The sequence below is a fragment of the Protopterus annectens genome, chromosome 8.part0 (genome assembly GCF_019279795.1).
Source record: "Protopterus annectens isolate FY-2018-M chromosome 8.part0, PAN1.0, whole genome shotgun sequence".
NCBI classification, from domain to species: Eukaryota; Metazoa; Chordata; order Ceratodontiformes; family Protopteridae; genus Protopterus; species Protopterus annectens.
The window spans coordinates 1362005735-1362031600 of record NC_056741.1 but is presented as its reverse complement, the minus strand read 5'-3'; the positions used below and the strand labels follow the sequence as shown (position 1 = coordinate 1362031600).

At 38.6% G+C, this 25866-nt stretch overlaps 1 protein-coding gene across 1 annotated transcript in view; it reads right to left on the bottom strand.

The window, feature by feature from the left end:
* Positions 1-25866, bottom strand: part of TRAPPC4 (trafficking protein particle complex subunit 4) — a 112573-nt gene that overhangs the window by 11504 nt on the left and 75203 nt on the right. The window contains exons 3-4 of the mRNA XM_044080941.1: positions 16547-16650; positions 15311-15437 (exon numbers count right to left, since the gene is read on the bottom strand). Coding sequence (XP_043936876.1) covers positions 15311-15437; positions 16547-16650 — 231 coding nt within the window. The remainder of the gene's footprint in view (positions 1-15310; positions 15438-16546; positions 16651-25866) is intronic.

The window sequence follows — 25866 nt, the reverse complement described above, 5'->3', positions numbered from 1 at the left end:
ATTTGTCTGCTGGTTCAAAGAGTTCTGAGATAAACCTTGAAGGACCACAATAACAACTCTCAGGGAGGAAAAGGGTCCTTTATCGGGGGTCTGAGGAGAAAAATGCCTTTCATGAAGGCCTTACACAATCTGGATGAAGGCAGAGAAAAAGAAAGGCATAAAGTTATCTTTCCTTCCATGAAAGGGACATGGTATTTATTTGCCATACAACTGGGCATGATACTTGGGAACAAAAGAACATAAGCTGTTTGTTCTGCCACTTGGAAGAAACATAATCTATCTGAAGAGTACCCTATCACTGTTTGATGACAAGCTTTAGTTATTAAGCTATGTCTGTCAAATTTACAATTAATTAGTTATTTGAATTTTTGAGTAGGCCTGCAGCTTTAGATTAGTCTGTATTACAATTGCTTTCAAATACATAAAAACTTGATGGATTTTACTCTGGTGACCTACAGCTGTTTAAAACTGTTGGCTTGCAGTTCAGATCTTGAAACCTTGTTAGTTCACTGTGAAACAATATAGATTTATTATGTTCTGCAGATCTACATTCTAATTTATAATTACCACATATTTGTTAAACTGACTTTTTAAGGTAAGTAACTTCATTGTGCTTTTGTAGAACAGGGAGCTGAATCTGCCTTTCCTTTTATATTTACTACGATCACTCTTTTTTTCTATTTTTTAAACTTCTAAGAAGAAGATTCAGAAAGGCAAAAACAAATTAAAAAGTGTGTATGAGTGTGCGCACACGCACACACACCACCTCAGTAGGATGGTAAGTAAAAATAAGTGTACAGCACATTTAAAGATGGGAGAAAGTGTGTGTGTGTGTGTGTGTGTGTGTGTGTGTGTGTGTGTATGTGTGTGCATGTGTGTATGTATATATATATATATATATATATATATATGTGTGTGTGTGTGTGTGTGTGTGTGTGTGTGTGTGTGTGTGTTCTAGAATCTACATAAGAAAACGTTTAGCCATTTTCCTTAAAATGGGTAACATGTAGAAGAAAACTAGGCATTCTGAAATCTTGGACAGACAGATGACAGTACAAGCAGCAAAAAAAAAAAAAGTTTAAGAAAAAAATACACAATTAACGTTATGAGGTGATGAATGGATGAACTGTTCTAATCATTTCAATACAGCTAAATAAATGTAGCTCAGAAATGCAAGATATTTTAATAGTAATAACCTGATTAACACACCAAAAGGGGGATTTATTAAAATTATGTTAGAAGTACTACAAAGAACAAATTTCAATCAAGTTTGGTCTGGGGGTATAGGAATGACTGCCTCAGATTCTGGCTTACCCATCTCGGAAGGAGAGTGGGATTTGTGCATGGCTAAACAAAGTCTACCTAAGGCAGACAAAAACATGGAGGAATCTGGAGATATACTAGTTATAAAGACACATTTATTACCAGGAGCTTAAAATTTTCACTTACAGAAACAGGGATGAATAATATACTACACAGTTACGTGAATACGTACTACACAGGACAATTTTGACGAGACTGACAACATATGAACAAACACTGTAAAAGGAGATCAGCTGTAATATGCTGCCTAACAGAGCACCAAAAATTGAGGACAAGAGGGAATGCGGTGCCAATAACTGAAAGATTCAGATTTGGATATGTACATACTTGGGGGAGACAATGCTAAAGCAAATCAAACTGCATTGCCAGTCAGTTTAAGGCTGCTAAACTAAAGAATGTATGTGTCAGTTGAGAGTCAAATTAGGATTAGGCATGATGAGCATTCAAGAACAAACAGATTTTTCAAAATTAGTTTGCTGGTCTCTTTCACAACTTAAGAATTACCCTTTAACATTTACATTTCACTGTACATTTCTGTTCAGCTTAGAGATCCCCATCTATTATTACTAATAAGTTTTATTACTGGTCATCTTTCAAAACCACTTAAATATAAGCATACTACTCAAATTGGCTAAATGGTAACAATAATGAAGTTGCTTTCTATCACTAAGACTTCTTCAGTTTATTTTATCATTTGTTAAAAGAGTAAGTGGGATGGTACATGGATACTTTCCAAACACTGATATGAGCCAAAAGAGCAAAGGTAAAGAAAACACATTTATTTATTTATTTTACATTTGTTGACTGGATATATGTCCATTTTCAGCAGAGGCCAGGGGAGAAAAGAAAGACTGGTACAAATTTACATGTTACACATTATCAATTTAGAGACAAATCAAGATGAAAATTTTTAATTTATATATATATATATATATATATATATATATATACACACACACATACATATACACACACATACATACATAACATATATATATTGTATATAATAATTATATATATATATATATATATATATATATATATATATATATGGATCTAGGACGTTTGCTCGACTAAGCAAACATCCAAATCCATAAAACCCGAACACACTTTAATGAAAGCGCTTTTATCGAAAAAGCGCTTTCATTAAAGTGACACAAAAAAAAAAAAAAAAAAAAAAAACACACTACATTTACATTTCTGCCCCCACACCCCCCCCCACTTTAATATTCTCCCTCTGAGACCGCACTACAGTGGAGAAAAGGGAAATTTCCCTTACCCACACCGTAGTACAGCCTCGGCAGCAGTCATACTTACGCGAAAGTGCTTCTTCAGTGAAAAGCACTTTCACGTAAGTATGCCCGGCCGAGCAAACGTCCTAGATCTCTCTCTCTCTCTATATATATATATATATATATATATATATATATATATATATATATATATATATATATATATTCACTTCCAGGTTTCAGTAGAAGCACTAAACAATTCCTTATTCTTTTATATATCATTTGTTGGATCTTTGCAGTTTACATACAAGGAGAGGAACTAGTCCTTACTTATTCAGTCGGTTTGTTCAGATTTACTTGGCTAGTACCTAATGAGAAAGGCCAGGGAGACCTCTAAGGGATGATTTTGAGTAACCAACTCAGTGGAACATTTTTGTATGAAAACAGAAACTCAGCAGCAGACAAATCCAGTGGATAGTAAGTCCACTGCCTGGATGCCAGGAAAAAAGAAAGACAAAGGACCTGAAAGAAAATCAGCTACAAAAGGTGAAGAAAAGAAAAACACTGACTAGGAAGAATACTGCAGTTGTTCAGCAAAAAACAGTGTAAGCTCCAGCCATGGCTTCTAGTAACCTAGAGGAAAGTATAAGATAACTGCACACAGACCTAATTAAAATAAATGAAGCACTGATGGAGTATACCAACTCAGGTAACAAAAGGCTGGAAAATGGAAAAATGGAAGAAGCTTTAAACAGATATTAAGATTAGGTGATAAAAGTGGAAAAATCAGAGGTCAAAATGAAGAAAAGGCTGGCTAACTATGAGACTGCTCAAGAAGAGATGTTTAAAAAAATAACAGAATAAGAGGACAGAGCACATAGGGAAAATCTGAGATTTTCTTCTGTACCAGAGAAGCTAGAAGGAACAGACTGTATTAGTTTTATGAAAGCAAAAATAAGCAACTATATTGGTATTCCACAGGAGTTGTTAATTGAAAGGGGACATTGTGTGCATGCTCCAACCTGGCTATGAGAAAGCAACCTAGACCATTGTTAATTGAAAGGGGACATTGTGTGCATGCTCCAACCTGGTTATGAGAAAGCAACCTAGACCTTTGATAATAAAGATGCAATCCTGCCAGCAGAAGGAGTTGATTCTGACAAAACTATGGCAGAAGGACAAAGTACTAAAAGTGGAAGACAGAGTGCTTGTGGAGAATGATTACTTACTGTACACCAGGCAGAAGAGGAGTACATTTATTCCACTATTCAGGAAATGTCGAGATGCAAGCGTTAGATACTGTACCCAGCCATCTTCAAAATATTCTTTCATAGAGGGACAAAATCATTTTTTGATGCAGTACATGCCAATGAGGAAATGCAGTAAAACCTTGATTACCCGTCAAGGTTCTGGACCGAGGCCATGATGGATAACAGAAAAGACGGACAATAGAACAACTACTTTAAAAATGATACCGTACTGTAGATTTAAAAGAAACAAACAATATTTGTACAGTATATACTACACATTTATTATACACTGTATTTTTTATTTTTTTAAAAAACGTTTTTTTTTTGGCTGTTTCATTACTACACATGCTTTTTTAGAAGCAATGCTTCAGATTTTGCATAAGAGTAATACTTGTGTGGCATTTGCTGCTTCTTGTATACACTTCAATAGCATCATTTCAGCTTCACTGTGATTATTTTTGATGTTCTGTTGCTAGCAACTTCCTCTTCTTCGGATTCAGAGTCCAGCCCAGCTACATTTTGAATTAGTTCATTATCGTCCAGGATTTCACAACCAGCGTCTCATTTTGACAATTTGCAAACAATTGTTCACTTCCCCCAATGAATGATTTCACAACCTGGAACTTCTGAACACAGATTCAACATTTAAGTCTCATTTGTAACAGAATCAGAATTTGGTTCACTTTCTGCTGAATCGGATACAGGCCATAACTTATTCCAGGCTCCTTATAAAGTTTTAACTGGTAGTTCATTCCAGGCTTCAGCAACATTAAAAGTGCATCTTTAATGGTGTACTTTTTCCAGAAATCTTTTACTCCTGGATTCATCATCCAAAAATAGGTTTTTGAATAAAATCTCTCCTACAATGGCATTTCAAATTCTCAATTATGGCTTGATCCACTGGCTGGATGACTGGTGTTGTATTAGCCAGCAGAAAGTGATACGTCATTTTGCCATCATCGCTCTTCAAATCACATATGGGATAAGTAGGCACACTGTCCATCAGTAGCATTGCTTCTTCTGGTAAATCCAACAATTACGTGCGATTTTACACCTGGTACAAATATTTTAAGGAACCAGTCTTTAAACATTTCTTGGCTTATCCATGCATCTTTCTGTGCATAGTACTTAACAGGTATGGCATTTAGGTTTATGTTTTTAAATGACCTAGGCTTTTCTGATTTTCCTATGACAACCAATGGAAATTTATGGCTACTGCTTGCGTTACCACCCACCATTACAGTGATGCGATCTTTCTGCAGTCTAAATCCAGGTGCCGATTTTTCAGACATCGAGGTCAAAGCCTTTTGAAGAAGTCCTTGCCAATTAAAGCCAGCCTCATCTTAGTTATAAACTTGGTCTTTAACCAGACCTCAGTTACCCATTTCCTTGTGTAGTTTCTCACAGTAATCAGCAATCATTGTAGTATCTGAACTTAGCTTTTCGCCCACAATGTCAAATTGCCGCCCACAATGTCAAATTGCCGAATACCATGGTGGAACTTTTTTTCTGACCATCCAGTGCTTGCTTTGAATAAATGATCCCCATCAAGTTTTTTATTCATCTCAATAGCTTTTGCAATTATTACAGGTCCCGATAGTGGAACTCCTTCTCTTCATTTTTGAACAAATCATTGATACATCACAATATCCAATTCTTCATTTTTAGCATGTTTCATTGTTTTGCTATTTTTACCATTACTGTCAATGCTTTTAATTTTTGACACATTTTTCAATTTTGTCGCCATCACGTTTTCATATCGTTCACTGTTGTTCTTACTACTCCATAAATTGAAGCAATAGTTGAAGCACTTTTGCCGTTTTGTAAACATTTAATAATTTCAATTTTCTGTGACAATCCCAACACCACATGCTTACGTTCACATGCATCAGACATAACAATGTATAGTGTGTACTGTACATTAATTATAACAAAGGAGAAAAGCTGAAGGTACCTGTACTGTATACTTCAAAATGGGGCTGGAGAAGAACACTACGCACTAGAACAAGGGAGAGTTGTTCCAATGCACTAAAGTACAGTACACACATACATAGAAGATGCTGGCATGCACAAATTTTTTTTTTTGGCCCTGTCAGTTATGACTGACGGTTAACGAGCGACGTATAATCGGGGTTTTACTGTACAAACGTTTGTCCAACAAAATGTAATCTGTGAAACAGAAGGAGATTCTGCACCTTGGCCTTCTGGTAATAAAGACCAAAGAGAGACAGAGAGACTGTGCCAGTGAAACCTTTTCCAATATTTCAATGGAAAATGCTTGACAGAAGGAAAAGCACAATGAGTTGACTAGAAGAATCAAGAATACAATGGAAATGAAGCAGAGACAGGATTTGGGAGATAGAGATGAACATCAATAAAACCAGTAACTTAGGGGGATTACAAAGCAATAATTATATATATTTATTTTTTATTTATTTATTGACATTTGTTAACCGGGTTTGTCCAACTGGGCTTGTGGCCCATTTTCAGTGGAGACCCGAGGAGAAAAACTCCAGTAGTACATTTTAAACAAGTACAATTTTAAACAATATTGATAGAATAGCAGTTATAGCAAAAAGATTCACATATGTTGGGTTACATGCATAAAGTTAAAGTTGCATTAAAAAGAAGCTAAGTAACAATTTTACATTGATATAGTTCAAAAGGTCAACAATAAAACATTTTTGTTTGTATAAAACTATGCAAATGCATAGTAGACACATTGGAGAGAGAGAGGTGTAATGAGGTACTAAGTGTGGTCCTTTTGAGGGTACATAAAGGGAAGGAAGACTAGCTAGGGTCATGGCAAGGGCAGGTTCTGGAATTGAGAAAATAAGCTTTTAGTTAATTTTTAAAGTGTGAGGTGTGGGAGATTGAAAGCAAGTCAAGGGGAAGTTTGTTCCAAGCATGGGCAAGGGAGTGTTTGTAGAGTAGTTTGCCTACTGACCTTTTTGAGTGGTAGATATCAAGTAATTGTTGGTTAGAAGTACAGAGGGTCCGGGATGGGATGTAGATGGAGACTAAGGAAGATAGAGATGGACAGAAGGAGGGTTTATAAAGAATAGAGTGTAGCATATGAAATTGATAAGATAGCAGAAATTGGGGAAGTTCAAGCCATTGAAGAGAGTTTAAAGAAATGCAGTGGTGTGAGTTGTAAGGGGAGTTAGAAATTAATCTGGCTATTTTACGGTAAGTCTGTTGGAGTTTGTTTAGAGTGGAGGCCTGGATACTGGTAAGAACTGGGGCGGTGTATAAGAGGGAGGAGCGCCTGGCCCAGGGTAAGTCTAGATTCAGGGGTTAGGAATTTTTTGTTCCCATATAGCAGACCTAGTTTCTGGTTTGTTTTTTTTACACATTGGAGTATGTGTAGGTTGAACTTTAGTTCGTCATCGATAATGACCCCTAGGAGTTTTGTGTATGTGTCAGGTTAGATAGTTGTATTGTTAGAAGATATAACAAAAAAGGAGGTTTTGTGATGAGAAAGAGAACGGGGAAGGAAAAGTAGGAGTTTGGTCTTTTTGGGATTTAGGATCAATAGGTTGTGAGAGAGCCATAGCTCAGTGGATAGTAGGGCCTGTTGGGTCAGGGAGTGTAGTTCATGAATGTTATTTGAGATGGACATAAGTGTGGAGTCGTCGGCATACTGAATATGGGAGGATTCTTTGCATGAAGTGTAAAAATCATTGGTGAAGATGTTAAACAAAAAGGGTCCGAACATGGAGCCTTGGGGAACACCAGTGGAGATGGGAAGGAAATGTGAGGAGGATGAGAGCCATTTGACAGATTGTTCCCTGCCAGATAGGTAACTATTAAACCAGGCAAGTGCGGAGGGGGATAGGTGGAGATTTGCGAGTTTGGATAGTAGTAGAGGATGAGAGACAGTATCAAAGGCTTTGGAGAGATCTAGGAAGAGACAGGAAATGGGTTTATTATTGTCTAGGGCCTATGTAATGATATGAGTGAAGTAGAGGAGGGCAGTGGTGGTGCTGTGGTGAGGACGAAATCCATGTTGGGAAGGGGTACATAAGTGGTGTGTGAGGAGGTGATTGAGAAGCTGTGAGTGAATACATTTTTCTAATATCTTGGAGAGGGGGACAGAATGGCAATGGGTCGGTAGTTTGAGGGGTCAGTGGAGTTTCCACCTTTATGAAGACGGACAGTGAAGAAAGATTTCCGAATGGTGGGGACAGTTGATTCCAGAACAGATTGATTAATTAGTATGGATATAGGATAGGCAATTGAGTCAGCAACAAGTTTGAGGAATGTAGGAGATAGATTGTCAGTGGAAGGAGAGCAAGGTTTTAGCTTGAGTAGTAGAGATTTGATGTAAGTAATGGGAACTGGCTCAAAAGAAAACAAAGTTTTGTTAGTGGGACTTGGAGGGGTGTCGAAGTAGAGTTTGGCTTAGATGTTACCAGATTTTGGATGGAAGAGATAAATTGTTTATTCAGGAGGGTAGCTGTTTCCTGAGTGGAAGAGTTAGGTTATGGGGAGGGATTAGAGGGCTTTCCAGGATAGAGAATGTTGTTGAGAGTTGACCAAAATTTTCGAGGATTGGATTTGTTGTTAAGCTGAGCAGAGCTATAGTATAACTTTTTGTCATTAGTTGTATGTTTTTTTGCAAGGTTCCTCAGTTGCCTGTATTTTTGAAGAAAAAGTGGTTGTTTAGCTTTAGAGTCCAGGTTTTCCAAGCACGATCTCTTTGTTTCATAAGGGACCTAGTCTCTTTGGAGAGCCAGGGAGCACGGTTTGATTTTACTCTGATTTTCCTAGAGGAAATTATATTTGTGAAACATGACAGAGGAAATTATATTTGTGAAACATGACAGAACAAGAAAATCTGGAAATATTGGACTTTTTGGACTCTGTTAAACCTCTAAGAGACTCTAAAGCACATGCCCTACTTAATGTCATTAATGTTCAGAAAAATTGAAGAGGGAAAGAGGAGGGAGAAAGTTAACTGTACGTAAAACAATTTTTTTTCTTAACAGCAATATTTTTTATAGTGCATGATTTTCCTTGCATGCTATAAAGGTTTCTTAGTAATTTACAAGAGTAATGGAGATACAAATGTAAACAGGTGCTCCTGTTTTATTTTTCCTTCTCCCTGCTTCTCTCTTTTTCCTTGTTCAGTTTTTAAGAAATGCAGACAATGCAATGTAAAAAAAAAATGCAGAAAAAGTCTGGTCAAAAGAGCAAGACAAAAAAAAATTGATGTACTTTTCTTCGTTCTTGCATAGAGGAATGACTGAACTAAGGCCCTTGGCTTCATCTAGTAACAGGTTTTAAGAGAAAGCAAGTAAATGAACATTATAAAGCTTTTCTCTAGCAAATAATGTATACTTAGTAACAACCCTGTATCTATCATATTGCCTCCATGGAGACATGAGGACCAAAGAGAAATGTCTAGGAGATTGTGTTTTCTGAACGTATTCAAATGTTTTCTCAGCTTGGAGAGCTATAAAGATAAGGGAAAAAAAACAGACAGCACTTAGTAGACATAAAAGCTGTACCACACGTCTTAGGATGAATAACTTTTCATTTAGGTTAACTCAAGTCTGTGAGTGTGGCTGTCAGTTTGGGATACTTGTTTCCATTAGGAGGGTAAAACTTCAATATCTGACTATATATACAGTTTTGCGTGTTAGTATTAAGTTAATGGGTTTTAGGGAAGTACAGAGGGTGTGTTTGTTTTTTGTTTGAGGGCTTTCAATAAAACAATATGTTTTGCAATATGTGACATAGGCTCAAATGGATATGACAAGAAACAACTGTACAAAAGATCTGCCTTATTCAGGAGCATTTAAAGACAACAAAAAATTTCTTCTGAAAATATAGCTAGTGAGTAGGTGGAAATAAAAGAAAGGGAGATATGGTTAAGAAATAAAAATAATTATTTACAGAGGCAGACAAATGTTAAAATATTGCAGAATGGGGGAATCTCAGAGAGCAAGAAGAGGTGCAACAGCAGAATGCTACACAGGAAATAAGTGATTACCTTGATAATATGTATAAGTTTAGAAAGATTGCTGTTAAGCAACAGTGTTTGATAACGCTGGAACAACAAAAAAACTTTTAGCACAATGACTAAGGCAACAGAAAGTAGAAAGGGCTGTCGCCAAGCTTAGGGAGCCTATAACAAGGAAGATAACAAGAGATCCTGTAGCGGTATTAGAAATATTTTGGAAAATCTATGAAAGTTTGTATAAAGCACAGAAATATGGAAATTAATAAAAAGGTATAAATGGAAATGTTTATGGAAGAATTAAATATACCAAGGTTAGAAGTAAATGAGGCTCAGGACAGGAGAAGATGAGCTAAAAATGGTGAAGTATAACCAATCCACAAGTCAGTCCCCAGGAATAGATGGTATTCCTGTGGAAGTTTGGAAGCTAGGAGGGAAAAACTGATAAAGATCTGGAAGATTTTGTTTAACAGTATTTTAAGAGGAGAAGTACCACCAACATCCTAGAAGAAAGCGGTGGTAGCTGTAATACCTAAAGAGGGTAAAGACCCATCCACTTCATACAGGCCCATTTCAATACTAAACCACGATTATAAAGTGTTTATGTATATGATAGCTAAAAGAATGGTAAAAGTGATTCCAAAATTGAAAGTCATGGATCACTGTGGTTTTGCAGAGGGGAGGCAAACATTTGACAACATTAACAGAACATTGATGATCCAGAGGGAAGCAGAATGTAAGAAAATACCACTGCTGTAGGTGGGTCTTGATGCACAGAAAGCATTTGGCAGAGTAAGCTGGGACCCTATACGCAGGGTAATAGAAGCATTTGCATTCCCTGATAAAATTACTAAGGTTGATTAGGAGGATATATGAGGGACTGGTGGCGAAAATTAAAGTGGGTGGGTTCCTCTGATAATTTCTGCTTCAGCAGAGGAACCAGGCAGAGGTGTCCTTTTTCCCCTTTGTTATTTGCATTATATTGAGAACCACTGGCAAAGAAAATAAGGGACTCAGAAATTCAAGGATATAACTGGTATAGTAGTCAGTAAAAGTTGGCTCTATTTGCAGATGATATTTTCTTTATACCTAATAAAACCAGAGAAGGAAATGTCAGTGTTGTGGAACATTTTGAGATGGTTTCAAATCTTTTCAGGATACAAATTTAATGAAGCTAAAATAAAGGCAATAGCGGTAAATTATGTATCTACAGATGAATTGCTTCAGCAATATCTGTATTTATGGGGACATAATAAAATGAAGTGCTTCGTCATATGGATTAAAAATGACTCAGTGTGGCAGCTAAGGATATGTGGGAATAGACTAAACAAAAGATAATACAAAAACTGAGAAATTGGAAGCTCTTGTCATATGGATATGGATACCAAGATACAAGCAGTTAAATTGCTTTTAGTCCCTTTAGTCTTATACACAGGTTAGGCATAGTTTTATAAACCAGAGCAGAAGTTGTGGATATGAATTCATAAAGAGCTGAAGGATTTTATCTTGGAGGGGAAGATGGCAAGAGTATAGTGGAATAAGATGATACTTCCAATAGAATGGGGCAGAGTGGGATTAACTGATTTGAAGGGGTATTTCAAAGTTACACAGTTAAGACTCCTATACATAGCACAAGCAGAAACCTATGATTCAAAGTTGAAAGGGATGATGAAGAAACAGGAAGGAAGCTCAAGAAACAAGGAGAAATAGGGATTTTGGATGCAGGTGTTTAAGAACACAGAATATTATATTTATAAAGTAGTAGAAAGTATTCTAAGAACTAAGCCAACACAAGCATGGAGAAAGGAGATTCTGTCAATAGGGATAACAGCAATTAGGGATACAGGTGATAAGTAAGAGGGGGCTGGAATTTACTGGAGAAAACTGGCAAAGGAACCAACGTATTGGGACCAAATAACTAGACAGGGAAAGGTAATAGAATGGGAAGACACCTAGAATTTATTTGGACTGCAGGTTACAGATTGTCTTCCCTATCAAAGATTGATAGAGTATAGGCAAAGAGAAAGAAATAGGGGTGTCCTAAACGGAAGACCAGCACTGGTGGAGTTTTTAGTAGAACCTAGAACAGAAGCGGATGTTAAAAAAGGAATAATTAGTACAGCATATAAAATACAGCATGATAACTACAAGAATCAATCAGATGAGGCTAGAAAGGATTGGGATGAGAGACTGGATAAGCAATTTACTAAGAAACAATGGGGGGATATATATGTATGTCTCTCAAATATGCAAAAAAACTAGAAGATTTAGGATTTTTGCTTGGAAATGTTTGCATAGGTATTTTTATACCCAAAGTACATGCCAGAGATTTTTTCCTCAGGTAGACAACAAATGTTGGAGGTGTGATTGGGAAGAAAAAGGTAACTGGGAACATTTTCTGAGACTGTAATGAGTTGGCAGGCTTTAAAGATTCCTTGAAGACTGTTGTATCAGACAAACTGGGTGAGCAAATTGGTGTATCTAGGAAAATGACTTTCTGAGCTATGATACAGAATCGAAACTGCCTAGACATAGTAAGGTCTTGCTGAATCTAATTATGGTGGCTGCCGAAAAAGCAATTATTAGAAAATGGAAATCAAAGTCTAAACCAACTGTGCTAGTAGTAGTAAATATAGAGATAAAACAACTGGAATCGGGATCTTTAGAAAAGGACTGGAGCAAATTATATATGAAAAAATGAGAATTGGGGGAACAATATATACAGGGAGGAATGAGGTTTAAAGAAGGCAAGATTTGAATGAGCTATGTACTACTTGACTGACAATGACTGGGTAGATTATAAGTGATGTATACTGCTTGCAGCAAAGATTATGTCAATATGGTTTGTTTTCATTTGTATAAATATATGACTGCCTACATCATAAGTGATAATTTAATAAAGGGGTTTCTTGTTTTAGAAAAAGATATGGGGGAAACATGCAAACTTTATAAGGTGAGCGGAGATCAAGATTGAACTCCAGACTTTGGAACTGTAACAGAGAGCTACCGTGCAGCTCATATTAATAACTAGCTCATGAAATACAACAGGAGTTTCCTTCAGCACAAGTGTCTTAAACTGTTTCAAAGAAATTATTTTCATCTACACCATTTATATAGTCAGTACAAATCTCTCACTCAAGCAGTTGTTGTCTCTTTCGGCTTTTCCCAGTAAGGGGTCGCCACAGCGGAACTCCGGTCCGCTAATGATTGGCAGTAGATTTTTATGTGCCGAGTTGCCGGCCCTGATGCACAACCTTCAACAAAGGTATGCCCATTCACGCATGTCTCCACACAGAAGATTCTCTAGCTATGAATCGAACAGGACAACATCTTACTGTGAGGAGATAACGCTACCGCAGCACCACCACCGCAGTCTCTCACTCAAGCAGTAATGCCACAAAAAAAAAAAAAAAAAAAAAAAAAAGGCCAAGGTTTGAAATGCCTGAAATAAACTAACCAACTTCACCCAGCCAAAGAACAATAAAACATAAGGAAAAAAAAAACTTTTAAAAACAAAGTTTCCATAATTTAAAGATAATGGTTTTACTTCTCTGGAGAAAAGGATGTTCTGTCAAGGCACGGTTTTCAGTCTTTAATACATGAAGATCAGAAGAATGAATGCCTGCAGGATGAAGAGGACTCTTACGAATACATCTTTACTTCAGAGGAGTGCAGTGACAAGAGCCCTTCAGGACTGATGTTAGAAATGGTCTTGGGAGCAGTGCACTTTGTCTAAGTCAAGTGACTGCTTGTTACAAGCTGTTATGCTCAATAACGGAGTAATTTACTAAAGTACTCAGACGGTCTAAGTCACATATTTTTCCTGTATCAACATGAGGGCAAGACACTGGATAACTGCTACATATCCTATATTTTATGTACAAAAATTACAGTTACGTTACACTACTAAACCCGTGTGGAAACAGTTACTGTATCCAGTTGTGCAAGATGTACATGTTTAGTAATATATTCTTCTGTCTAGTTTACACTGGGTTAATAAACAAGATGACTGGATTTTTGTTATTAACATTATACAGATATTTCAAGGAAGATCATGTAAGTTTTTGCTCAGGCAACCACAGATATACTCATCAAAATAGCCACAGTTTCCACTTATCCAGGTATTACACTGTTATGGGATTCAGCCCACAAAGGCCTTAAAAAAGTATTTTTGCATAAGTATTACATTATTATTATTCTCTTCTGCACCTGGTCAGAGTCGAGTTAAACAGGTAGTGTAAAATCATCCTTATGTGGATTTGTCAGGGTCAGTTGAAAGCATACAGTAAAGTTAAAGTATAGCCTGTGTGGGACACAATCACATATCCAAATGGATTAAAAAGGAGTTTTTCCTTTTAAGGGTAGAGATGACTGCAACAGATAAAAAACTTGACCGTCTTTTTGCTAATCAATATAAGAGGGCGACAATGAACAGCAGTGACAACAATACTGAGAGGCAGATTACAATGAATATATGGAAACCAAGGAGAGAGAGAGAGGAATAATACCAAAGACTGGATAAACTACTGACAATGACTAAATAGTCTCAGTGTGAAAGGGGACTCTGTTTTTCTAGCAATTTGACTTTTTTTTTTTTTGATGTTTTGGATATCAGTGCTCATTATATAATAGTCTATGGATTTTGAAGACAGAATATCAAAAAGGGTTAACTGTTGTAGTACTAAGACAGTTACATTGTGCTCCATTACACCAATTTTGTGCATACATTCCCAGTGAAACTATAAGCCAAAACAAATAAATTACTAGATTTTCATTAATTCAAACTTCAATTTTTACTTAACATGTTTACAACTACATATTGAACACTGGGCTGAAGATTCAAGGGGAAGATAAGAAGGTAAGGTGGGTGACCAGCATTTGTATTACCATTTCATTGTAGTACATGCAATGATGTGTCTATGGTTTTAGAATGGATGGTTTGACAGATAAATAAAACATCAGAGTCTCTCTCTCATGTTAAACACATATGTTACAGACTGAACTGATATACTGCAAAGCAAGTTTTGGTAAGCTGAAATTTTCATTAGTGCCCTTTTAACCACATAAAGAGTGTTGTTCTCATACTGAGGATATTATATTGGGTAGAAAAATATTTGGCCATAACTTTCAATCAAGATTTAATGGTCTGTAAAACTGTTATAATTTTTAAACCGTTCAGTTTGTTACAGAGTATCTATATTGTCACCACTAAGTTCATGGCATGCTTATGCGAATAAAACACTGATGTTTTACTGCAGTGCTTAATTTAAAAAGTGAGTGGTAAAGGCATGTCGACTTAAGCTGACAGTGTACCAGTCTTAGATGTGGTGGTTGTTCATATGATCTTTTAAATAGCTCTTGGTGAATGTATGACTGGAATGAGCATTTATATATTATATTCATATAATGTGATAAGTGATGTTCTTACTTTTCAAAATGCTATAAGAGCAAAGTAAATGTAAGTTTAGCTTTCTCAGCAACAACATTTAATCTACAATAGTAACACTTCCAATCTTGCCACATATTAGACTGTTCCCTACCTGATTGGCATTTCAAGGGAGTAGAATGGATTTTTCAAGGCAAAGTCTGAATAAATTTCATAAATTTTTCGTAGTAGAGTGTCAGTGCCAGCTTGCCTGGGATCTGCTAGAACTATAAACTTGATTCCTAGAAAAGCAGAGAGAGAAACATATTAGAAAATACATAATTCATCTTCTCTGCCAATTTTTCATATGTTATAAATTTATTTTTTTTAAACTGGCTGTACTGTCTTCACGGCAGTTGCCCTCATTCTGGGCTCTATCAACTCCTAACTCAGGTCCTGCAGCCCAAGGCAGCCAAAAAAACACAGTTTCCTGTACGGAAGGTAAGCTGTACCCAATGTATTCACTTATTCACTTGTTTTATTTCTGCTGTTTACTGGCACACTCTCTGAACCTCACTATAAGTGAAGGCAAACCCCTCTATTCCTTTTGGCAAGTGCTGCTGTAGCCATGAAACACAGCACTGCTCTGTCACTCAAACCCATTCTCAACAGCAATGCCAGCTAATACAGGCAGCCCATTCATAATGAAAAAGCAACTTCTGGGCAGTTCTGGATAGAAGATGCTAGTTGTCCAAGATCTACACACCATCTGGTGGCTTGTTGCTTCTGTCATTCAAGCAAGTATACTAAAACCATCAAGGATGAGGCGATAAAAACACCTTAGTGGAATGATGACTTTTAAGTTACTGTTTTGACCATGCTGAAACTATACAAGTACTTCTCCTACACAGATTTGTATTTATTTGTTAACTAGGTAGCTGGACTGGTCCAGAGACCATTTTCAGCATCTCCAAACATTAAGTCAAAGAAACCCTGTGTTAACTGTATGCTGAATGTGTTGTGTATTAACTAAACAGACAAAATGCTCACAGGCAAAAAAGTGATCAAAGTATATTTAGTAACTAATTTGGCAAAATTAAACTATGCTACAACCAGGTGCACACAAAAGCAAAGATCAGGACTTCAAAATAGTATGCACTGTGGGAAAGCTACTTAGATTTGTACCTTCAACAAGTAAGTACAAGTAGTGTTCCAGAACTGGGCAACCGATATCAGTCACAAACAGGACACTTTTTGATCGACAGTCTCCAAAATATATCGGCTAAAGGTCAGAAGATAAATTATTCATGTTGTAATTGATAGATAAATGTTGTAGGCAGCATCTTCAACAGTGAGGGCAGATATAAAAAAAAAAAAAAAAAAAAAGAAAAGAAGGAACAAAAGGACTTGCCTGTTAAAGTTTGGAAACAGTGCAGCTTGAACGTGTCTGTTTCCAGCATCTCTATTCCAGAACTTCCTGGCTCAGGAGACAACTGTGAACCTATAGCAAACAGTCTTTACAGAGCAAAAAAAATACATATATAATTAAAAAAATCCCTAAACATTACAAAATCTGGCATAATTAAAAAATTTCAAATCACCAAGTTAAACCATTAATTATCAGCATATAAATCAAGAAATACATTTTAAAAACAATTATAACAGTTAAATTAGTGATGCTGCAGGCCTGTCCATTGTAGCTAGCCTACAATCTGTGATCTCAAGGGCAAAACATTCACAAGCTAGACAGGAAAAGGTCAGCAAATTACAGTGCAGACTAACATTAGCTGCAACTACATTTACCTCCTATTTAAAAGTAACAGTCAATGCGGTGCCAGACAGTCAGAGAACAGCTTTGCCTAAAATTAATTATAAAAAGGGACTAAAAACATTTTCTGTGGTGTAGCAGACTCTCATCTTTTTTTTTTTTTTTTTTTTTTTATATAAACAAGAAGCATCTTTATTAAATTATCATGTATGATACAGGCAATCTTATATTTATATAAATGAAAATACACCATACCAACACAATCTCAGTTGCAAACATTATACATTACAATAACCATGCTGACAAAACTGTAGCTGCAAACATTAAACATCACTTATAATGTATCGAGTCATTGTCAGTCAACCATTATATATCTCAATCAGTTCCTGCCTTCTTTTAAACCTCATTCTTCCTCTGCATGTATTGATCCAACACTTCACATTTTCCTATGTAATTTGCTTCTACCCTTTTCTAAAGATATCAATTCCAGTTGTTTTATCTCTATTACTATATTCGCTACTTCTAGTAAAGTTCGTTTCGACTCTGACTTCCATTTTCTAGTAATTACTTTTTTGGTAGCCATCATAATTAGACTCAGTAAGGCCTTACTACGTCTAGCCATTTCTGTATCATAGCTCAAAAACATCATTTCCTTATTTACACTAATTTGCTCACCCAACATCTCCAACATAGCAGTCTGCAGGGAATCTTTAAAGTCTGCCATCTCATTACACTCCCAGAAAATAAGTTCCCAGTTAATTCTTTCTTCCCCATCACACCTCCAACATTTGCTATCTGCCAGAGACAAAATTCTTTGTGAAGTCTACTTGGGGTATAAAAATACCTATGTAAACACTTCCAAGCAAAGATCTTAAATCTTTTAGACTTTGCTGCATATTTGGGAGACATGCATATATTCCCCCATTGTTTCTTTGTGAATTGCTTATCCAATTTCTCAATTATGTCTAACTTCCTCTGATTGATTCTTAGTTATATGATAATATTTTATAAGCTCTACTAATTATTCCTTTCTTAATGGCAACTTCTGTTCTAGAGTCTACTAAAAACTCAACCAGTTACGGTCTTTCATTTAGGATCCCCCTTTTTCTTTCTTTTTGTCTATACTCTGATATCAATCCTTGATAGGGAAGACAATCTCTAATCTGCAGTCTAAATAAGTTCTTGGCGTCTTCTCATTCTATTACCTTTCCCTCTCTAATTTGCTCCCAATAAACTGGTTCATTTGCCAGTTTTCTCCAATAAATATAACCACTAAACACTTAACTTATAAAAACAAAAAAAGAATAGGAAGAATATGAAAATTGGTACTGTTTATTAAAAAGTTAAGCACTTTTGTTGGTAGCAAACCATGACTTCAACAGAACAATATAAAACTTCCTAATCACACCTGTTTAAATACCACTAACAATATCACCTGACCAGCTCAATTAAAAAAATCGGAATTAATGCGTCGCCCTCAAAGATATGTTTGTAAAGAGTGGTTATCCTAATGAATTCTTAGACCCAAGGTAGAAATTAGGGTACATGAACCTGCCCTTGAAGACAATGTGGTCAACTATAACAAAGCCCTGGTCATGCCACTTAATTTGCATTTGAAGACATCAACAATATTATTTTTAAGAACTGAGACATTTTTGGAAGAGATGAGGACTACCTCAATAGAGTAGGGCACAAACCAGTAATAATAATATGCAGAAAGGATTTTTGTTTCAAGAACTTGTTAGAGAAAAATCCAAGAATCAACATAAAAGGAGCTATGAAAAAATGTAACCATTGCTCATAATGCAGGTATATTTTGGAGGGTTCAGAAATTTACATTCAAAATTATGGAGTAATCAACATAATTCGTAAATTTAATTGTCATGGCAAAGTACTTGTTTATGTGGCAAAGTACTTGTTTATGTGGCCAAGTGCCAAGGCTATGATTGTTTTTATACTGGAGAAACTATAAAAAAAAGTTTAGGAATGGATTTACCAACATGTGTACAACATTCAGAGGGGGACAGATTCTAATGCCTTGGTTGGCTAAGCATGTGATGAGTGACCCCAGCCACGGGTTTAAATTTACTGCAACTGACCGGCTGGATTTGGGCCCTAGAGTTGGGCCATCGGACCTTTATCTTGAGTACAAAGAGTGGCAATTAAAATGTAACGCCATGGAATTTCCGGGCATCAATGATGTGGCTTCCATTAGTAGTAGCTTAAAACTGAAAGCTAATTTTTCTTCTATAGAATTGTTTTTGACAGAATGGATTTTATAGGTAGTAGTTTTCTTGCCTTATTATTATTTTAAATATATATTTATTTTTTTTACACACAATTTTTACATTGTTTTTTAGTTTGTAATATAAAATATTTATGATTCTTGTATATATATTTTCACAGCATAAATCTGAGATAAAAAAGATCATGTTTTATTAATAGGGAAGTTTGGTTGGTATTAACATCATTGCTTTTCTCTTTAAGGATGAATTGAAATGTTTTTAATTAAGCTGGTCGGGTGGTATTTAAACAGGTGTGATTTAGGAAGCCTTGTATTGCTTTGAAGTCATGGTTTACTACAGACGAAAGTGCTACCAATTTTCGTGTTCCTCCTGCTCTTTTCAGTTTTCTCCAATATAGTCCAGCCCCCCTCTAACCTAATTGCAGTCAACCCTATCGGCAGAATCTCCTTTCTCCATTTCTGTGTTGGCTTAGTTCTTAGAATACTTTTGGAATACTTTTGGAATACTTTCTGCTACTTTATGAATACAATATTCTGTATAATTATCGTTATTCTTCTTAATCTGCATCCAAAATCCCAGTCTCCCCTTGTTTCTTGAGCTTCCCCCCTGTTTCATCATCACCTCTTTTACTCAGAATTATAGTTTTCTGCTTGTGCTATGTATATGATCCTCAACTGTGTTGGGCTGAAATACCTCTTCAAATCGGGTAATCCCAATCCGCCCTGTTCTATTGGAAGAATAAACTTATCCCGCTTGACTCTTGCAGTCTTCCCCTCCCAGACAAAATCCATCAGCTCTTTATTAATTGCTATCCACAACTTCTTCTCTGGTTGATAAAAATATGCCTGATCTATGTACAAGACTAAAGGGGCTAAAACATTTAACTGTTTGTATCTTACTATCGATAGCCATATAACAGAGCTTCCATTTTCTCAGTTTTTGTATTATCTTTTAAGTCTCTTCCCACATATCCTTAACTGCCACACCAGAATAATTTTTAATCCATACTCCTAAATACTTAATTTTATCATGCCCCCATCCAGGAAACATCAGCAAGACATCCTCCTTTAGTACTACTGGCTTCCTGACAAACCCAACCGCTTAATCTGAGAGAAACCTGTAACATTCTGATTCTGATGATTAATGGTTCTCTCACTTTCCAGCTGCTAACCTCGTATCAAAAGAATGATACCTTGATGACTAGGGAATACCTCAGCAATTCTGGAATATTAGAAGAACTTACTATAGTGTTTACTACCCATTCAACATTGGTCTGTTAGCATAAATGTATATGATCATAAACTAACAGATTTTTTAAACATCTTTATTAGATTATCACTTAAGACATAAAAAAAACAAAAAAAGAAAAAAGCAGAACATTTTTTCCATTAACATACATTATAAATCATATATTTTCTAATTATCATCAGTCCAATGTTCTGTAAATTGCTGCATTCCTGCCTTTCCTTAAACCTCATTCTTCCTCCTAAACATTATTGTTCATGTATTGTTCACACAATTTCCATTTATTTCTATGTAATTTGTTCCTTCCCTTTTCTAAAGATCTTTCTTCCAGTTCTTACATTTCCTATTTTAATACTCAGTATATTTCAAAAATGAGAAGTTATGTACCTACCATAACGTTCCATGTTAGTTGTCTTCTCTCGCCTTCTTTCTTGCTTGATGGGTTCGGAGCCGATCCTCGGCTCCGACTCGGCACTTGCTAAGCTCGAGAGTCACTTTTACCAGTTCGAGGCAGCCCCATATCCCATGATGCAAGGCGGTAAGTACCCAGATCTCGTTTGATGACAATAGGCAATAGCACCTAGCATTATAACTTCCAAAAGGAAGAAAGAAGGAGAGAAAAAAACCTGAAGGATGGTAGAAGGACCAGCAATGTATGGTCTTCAGAAGCATACTTCCTTGTAGAAAGAAAGGTCTGTCCAGGCCTGGGGGAAGGAGGGAGGGTCGCAAGAAAGAAGGTGAGAGAAGACAACTAACATGGAACGTTATGGTAGGTACATAACTTCTCAATGTTAAGTTGTCAATCTCGCCTTCATTCTTGCTTGATGGGACCGCGTCCCTAGCACCTCTATCCTGGGTGGCTCAATGGAACAGACTCTTGAGAACTGTAGAGCCAAAACTGGCTCTGTCCCTGGAGGCCAAATCCAATTTGTAATGGGAAACAAATGTATGAGGAGTGGCCCAAGTGGCTGCTGCACAAATAGTGTCTAATGGAAGTCTAGCTTGAAAGGCTGTGGAAGTGGCTAAGCTTCTGGTTGAATGCGCTTTAGGTTTCGAGCACAGCTGTTTTCCTCTGAGCTGATAAATTTCAGAGATGACAGAAGAAAGCCATTTAGACAAGGTCACTTTTGAGACAGGAAGGCCTTTCTTGTTATCAGCATAAGAAACAAAGAGTTGATCGGATTTCCTGAATTGTTTTGTTCTGTCCAAATAATATCTGAGTTGGCGGTGGACATCAAGATAATGTAATTTTGTTCGATCTGTCTGAATAGTTTGGGAAAAATACAGGAAGATCAATAGCCTGATTCAAATTAGTCTTTGAGGCGACCTTAGGCAAAAAGGTCGGATTAGTTCTCAATGATACTCTGTCTTTGTGGAAGACTAAATAGGGGGGGCGAACAGATAGAGCATGAAGTTCAGACACCCTCCTAGCCGATGTAATAGCAACCAGGAATAAAGTTTTCCATGAAAGAAATTTCAGGGAACATGAAACAGCTGGCTCGAAGGGAGGAAGAATCAAGGATGTCAGCACTAGATTTAGGTCCCCATTGAGGAGGAGGACTCCTGATTGGAGGTTTCAGGAGAAAAATTCCTTTCAAGAAGGCTCTACAAAGTCTGTGGGACATAATGTTGTGATCTGCGAACCCGACATGAAAGTTCGAGATAGCGGCCAACTGAACTTTGACCGTGGAAGAAGAGGAGCCCACGTGAAAAATTTCCGCTAAGAAATCCAAAACTGCTTGTACTGGAGCAGTGAAGGGATCAATATTTTTGGCTTTTGCCCAATAAGAAAAACGTTTCCATTTGCTAGTATAAATCCTCCTAGTAGAGGATTTTAAGGAAGCTACTATGATGTCTCTAACAGGATTAGAGATCATAGGAAGCCTGGCTAAGGAAGGAAGTGGAGCAACCATGCTGTGAGGTTGAGAGAAGGAATAGACCGGTGCAGCTGACCCGATTGGTGAATCAGAAGATCTGGCACTGGGTCCAGATGCCACGGCTGCACCAAAAGGTGACGATGGAGGAACGGGAACCAAATTTGTTGAGGCCAATAAGGGGCAATGAGAATCATTTTGGCTCTCAAAACGGTGGCTTTCTGGATTACTTGTGGGATAAGAGGAAAGGAAGGAAAGGCATAAAGAAGTCCCTGGGGCCAATCCTGGGTCAGAGCGTTCTGGGGGGATGGCCTGGCAGTGGGAAGAGAGAGAAGAAATCTGGGCATTTGCTGTTTTGGGGAGTAGCAAAAAGATCGCAACATGGGCGACCTCATTCTAGAAAAATCTCCTCCACTATAGATTGTTTGAGAGACCACTCGTGAGGCATGAGAATAGCTCTGCTCAATCTGTCCGCTAAAATGTTGGTTTTCCCAGGGATATGCGTTGCTACCAGAAACCGATGAGAGGAGATCGCCCATTGCCAAAGTCTGAGAGCTTCTCGGCACAAGGGGTAGGACTTGGTTCCGCCCTGTTTGTTGATATACCATACTACAGACATGTTGTCTGTGTGGACTGCAATTGTCCCAAAGGGAAGAAAGTCGTCGAGGGCTTGCAACATCAAAAGCACTGCTCTCATCTCCAGGACATTTATGTGCAGGTGGTATTCGAACGGTTGCCACGTCCCATGAACCATCCTGCCCTGATAATGCCCCCCCACCCGATCAGGGAGGCATCCGTAGTGACAGTGGCTGCCGGGGCTGGGGGTACAAAGGGTCTGCCTTGGTGAATCTGGGGAGAAGTAATCCACCAAGAAAGATGATTCTTGCAAATCTGTCTCACCAGTATTTGGTGACGCATCGGAAGTTGTTGGTAAGACCACTGAGTGAACAACATCCACTGAAGAAGGCGCATGTAGAAGCGAGCCAGGGGAAGAAGGGTAATGGCCGCAGCCATGAGGCCCAACACTTTTAGAACCATTCTGGCTTGTACTTTCTTGCTGGCTAGAATGATTCTCACATGACCTTGTATATCTAAGATTCTTTGGTCTGTGAGGGTAGCTGACATCCGAACAGTGTTTAAGTTTGCGCCTATGAAAGTAATAGACTGGCAGGGCAATAAGGAGGATTTTCCATTGTTGATCGAGATGCCCAATTGAGTGCAAAGATTTATTGTGTAATCCCTGGCTTGAAGAAGCTGATGCCTGGTGGTGGCTGAAAGGAGCCAGTCGTCGAGATACGGAAACACCTGGAATCCTTGACGTCTCAGGTGAGCCGTGACCACTGCCATACATTTGGTGAACACTCTGGGGGCTGTAGTGAGACCAAAGGGCAGGGCTCTGAATTGGAAATGACTGGACCCCAGCCGAAAGCGGAGAAACCTTCTGGAGCGTCTGTGAATTTTTATGTGATAGTACGCATCCTGAAGATCTATTGAGCACATCCAGTTGTCCTTCTGTAAGAAGGGCAGAATTGACTGAAGTGTGACCATTCGAATCTTGTCTTTCTCACAGACTTGTTGAGTCTGCTGAGATCCAATATTGGTCTCCAGTCTCCCCGTCTTTTGGGGACCAAAAGAACCTTGAGTAGATTCCGGGCTCTGAATGATCTGTTGTAACTGGCTGAATGGCTCTTTTTTGCAGAAGTTTTAAAACTTCTAACTCTGCAATTTCCCTTAGACCGGGTGGTACATCTGGAAGGGAATTTGAGTAAGAGAAGGGAGTTTCCTCGAAAGGAATTTTGTAACCCTCGGATATGATCGACTGTACCCATATGTCTTGAGTTAGGGAAAGCCAGGCTTCTGGGTACAGCGATAGTCTTCCCCAGACTGCCTCCAAGGATGGACAGTCGGGCAACATCTCAGGGATGCTGAAAGGGCTTGTCAGAGAGAGGCTCTCTGCTTCCCTGGTTTTGTGGACCCCCTCTGCCTCTAGAGCGGCGTCTGTTGTTACCCCCTCTGCCTCTAGGGGTAAACTGACCACGTGAATCCGGCGTGACTCCTTGGGATTTGCGGAACCACATTTTGCCACCCTTCTGTCCTTTAGGGTAAGGTCTAGAAGGGGTGGAAAAATGGACCCCTGACAGAAAGAGTCTTGCCGTCCTGCTCACACCTGGTCAATGTTTCCTTCACTTGAGGGCCAAACAAAGCTGACCCATCAAAGGGAGAGTTTGTGAAGGACGCCTTAAAGGGATCTGCAAAATTACAGAGCCGCATCCAGGCTTGGCGTCTAAGAGCCACACCTGTACCTGCGGCCCTACTCGCTCCATCTGCTGCATATGATATCAGACGCATGGAGGAGTTAGCAATAGAATTAAGGGTTCCTAGCTGCGAAGCAATTTTTTCTTGAGCCCCTGCAGCTGTGGGATCCTGTACTACTCCACCTAGCTCTTTAAGGATATCCCTTTGGAGTCTGGTGAAGTGGCATAAGTAGTTCAGCGAGCGCATAGCAAAGGTCGCTGAAGAGAACATCCGCTTACCATACCTATCCATGGTCCTAGAGTCCTTATTAGGAGGATGGACAGGTACGGAAGGATCTGCAAGTTCCTTCTTAGTGGCAGCCGCCACCACCATGGCATCAGCAGGGACACCTTTCGTGAGGAATTGCTTGTCCGAAGGGGCAGTAACAAATTTAGAAGGCCTCCTAGGAACTGGCTCTACACAGAGTCAGGAGCAGCCCAAGCCTTTCGAGCAATAACCTGCATAAGGGGGTCGAAAGGCGGAGACACCCAGGAGGTGGAGGGCCGAGATCCAAACGCCTCCAGGTATACCGACTCATCCTCGGAGGGATTACTGGAGGGCCAGTTTCCCCTCTGTTTAAGGAGTTCTAGGATGTCTGAAAAGGAGACATCCTCAGAGGGGGATCTTGGGGATCCCTCCGACTCATCTAAGTCGGTATCTGAAGTGATAGACTCGGGGGAGTCTACGTGTTTCCTCTTACAGGTCCTCTTGCGCGGAGGATCCCCTGACCGATCAGGAGAATCCTCGGAAGAGGGGGTTCTTCCCAGTGGGGAAACCTGAGGCGGAGGATCTCTGGGTCCGGGAGCAAGAGAGATGGCAGAGATATCGACAGGCACAGTAAAGGGAGGAGCTAAGGGAACAGACTGCTGGCTGAGTCCAGTGGCCAGCACACACTTCATCACCTCAAAGGCTCCCCTCCCAGGGAGGTCTGAGAGAACCCGTTCCGAAGAACCAGGAACTCCAGGGCCCACCGAAAGGGAAGGCTCCGAGGCAGATGTCGGAGCAGAGCTCACCAAGGCCGAGGCTCCAAGGGGAAGAGTGGGGTCGGACAAGGGTCCGATGCCACTCACCCCCTCGGAGGAGACCAGGAAGCCCGACCACGAATCCCTCTAAGGAAGGTCTCAAGAGGAGATAAGAGTAGAGGCTGAGGGAGCAGAAGGGGGTATCTGTCCCTCAGCCATAGCAGAAACTATTCGAAGACTCCAGCTCCAAACTCTGGGGTAGAGTCGAAGGAGGAACTGCAATGGGGTGTGGACTAATAGTCGTCTGTTGAGACGGACTATGTAGCATATGGGCCAGTGCC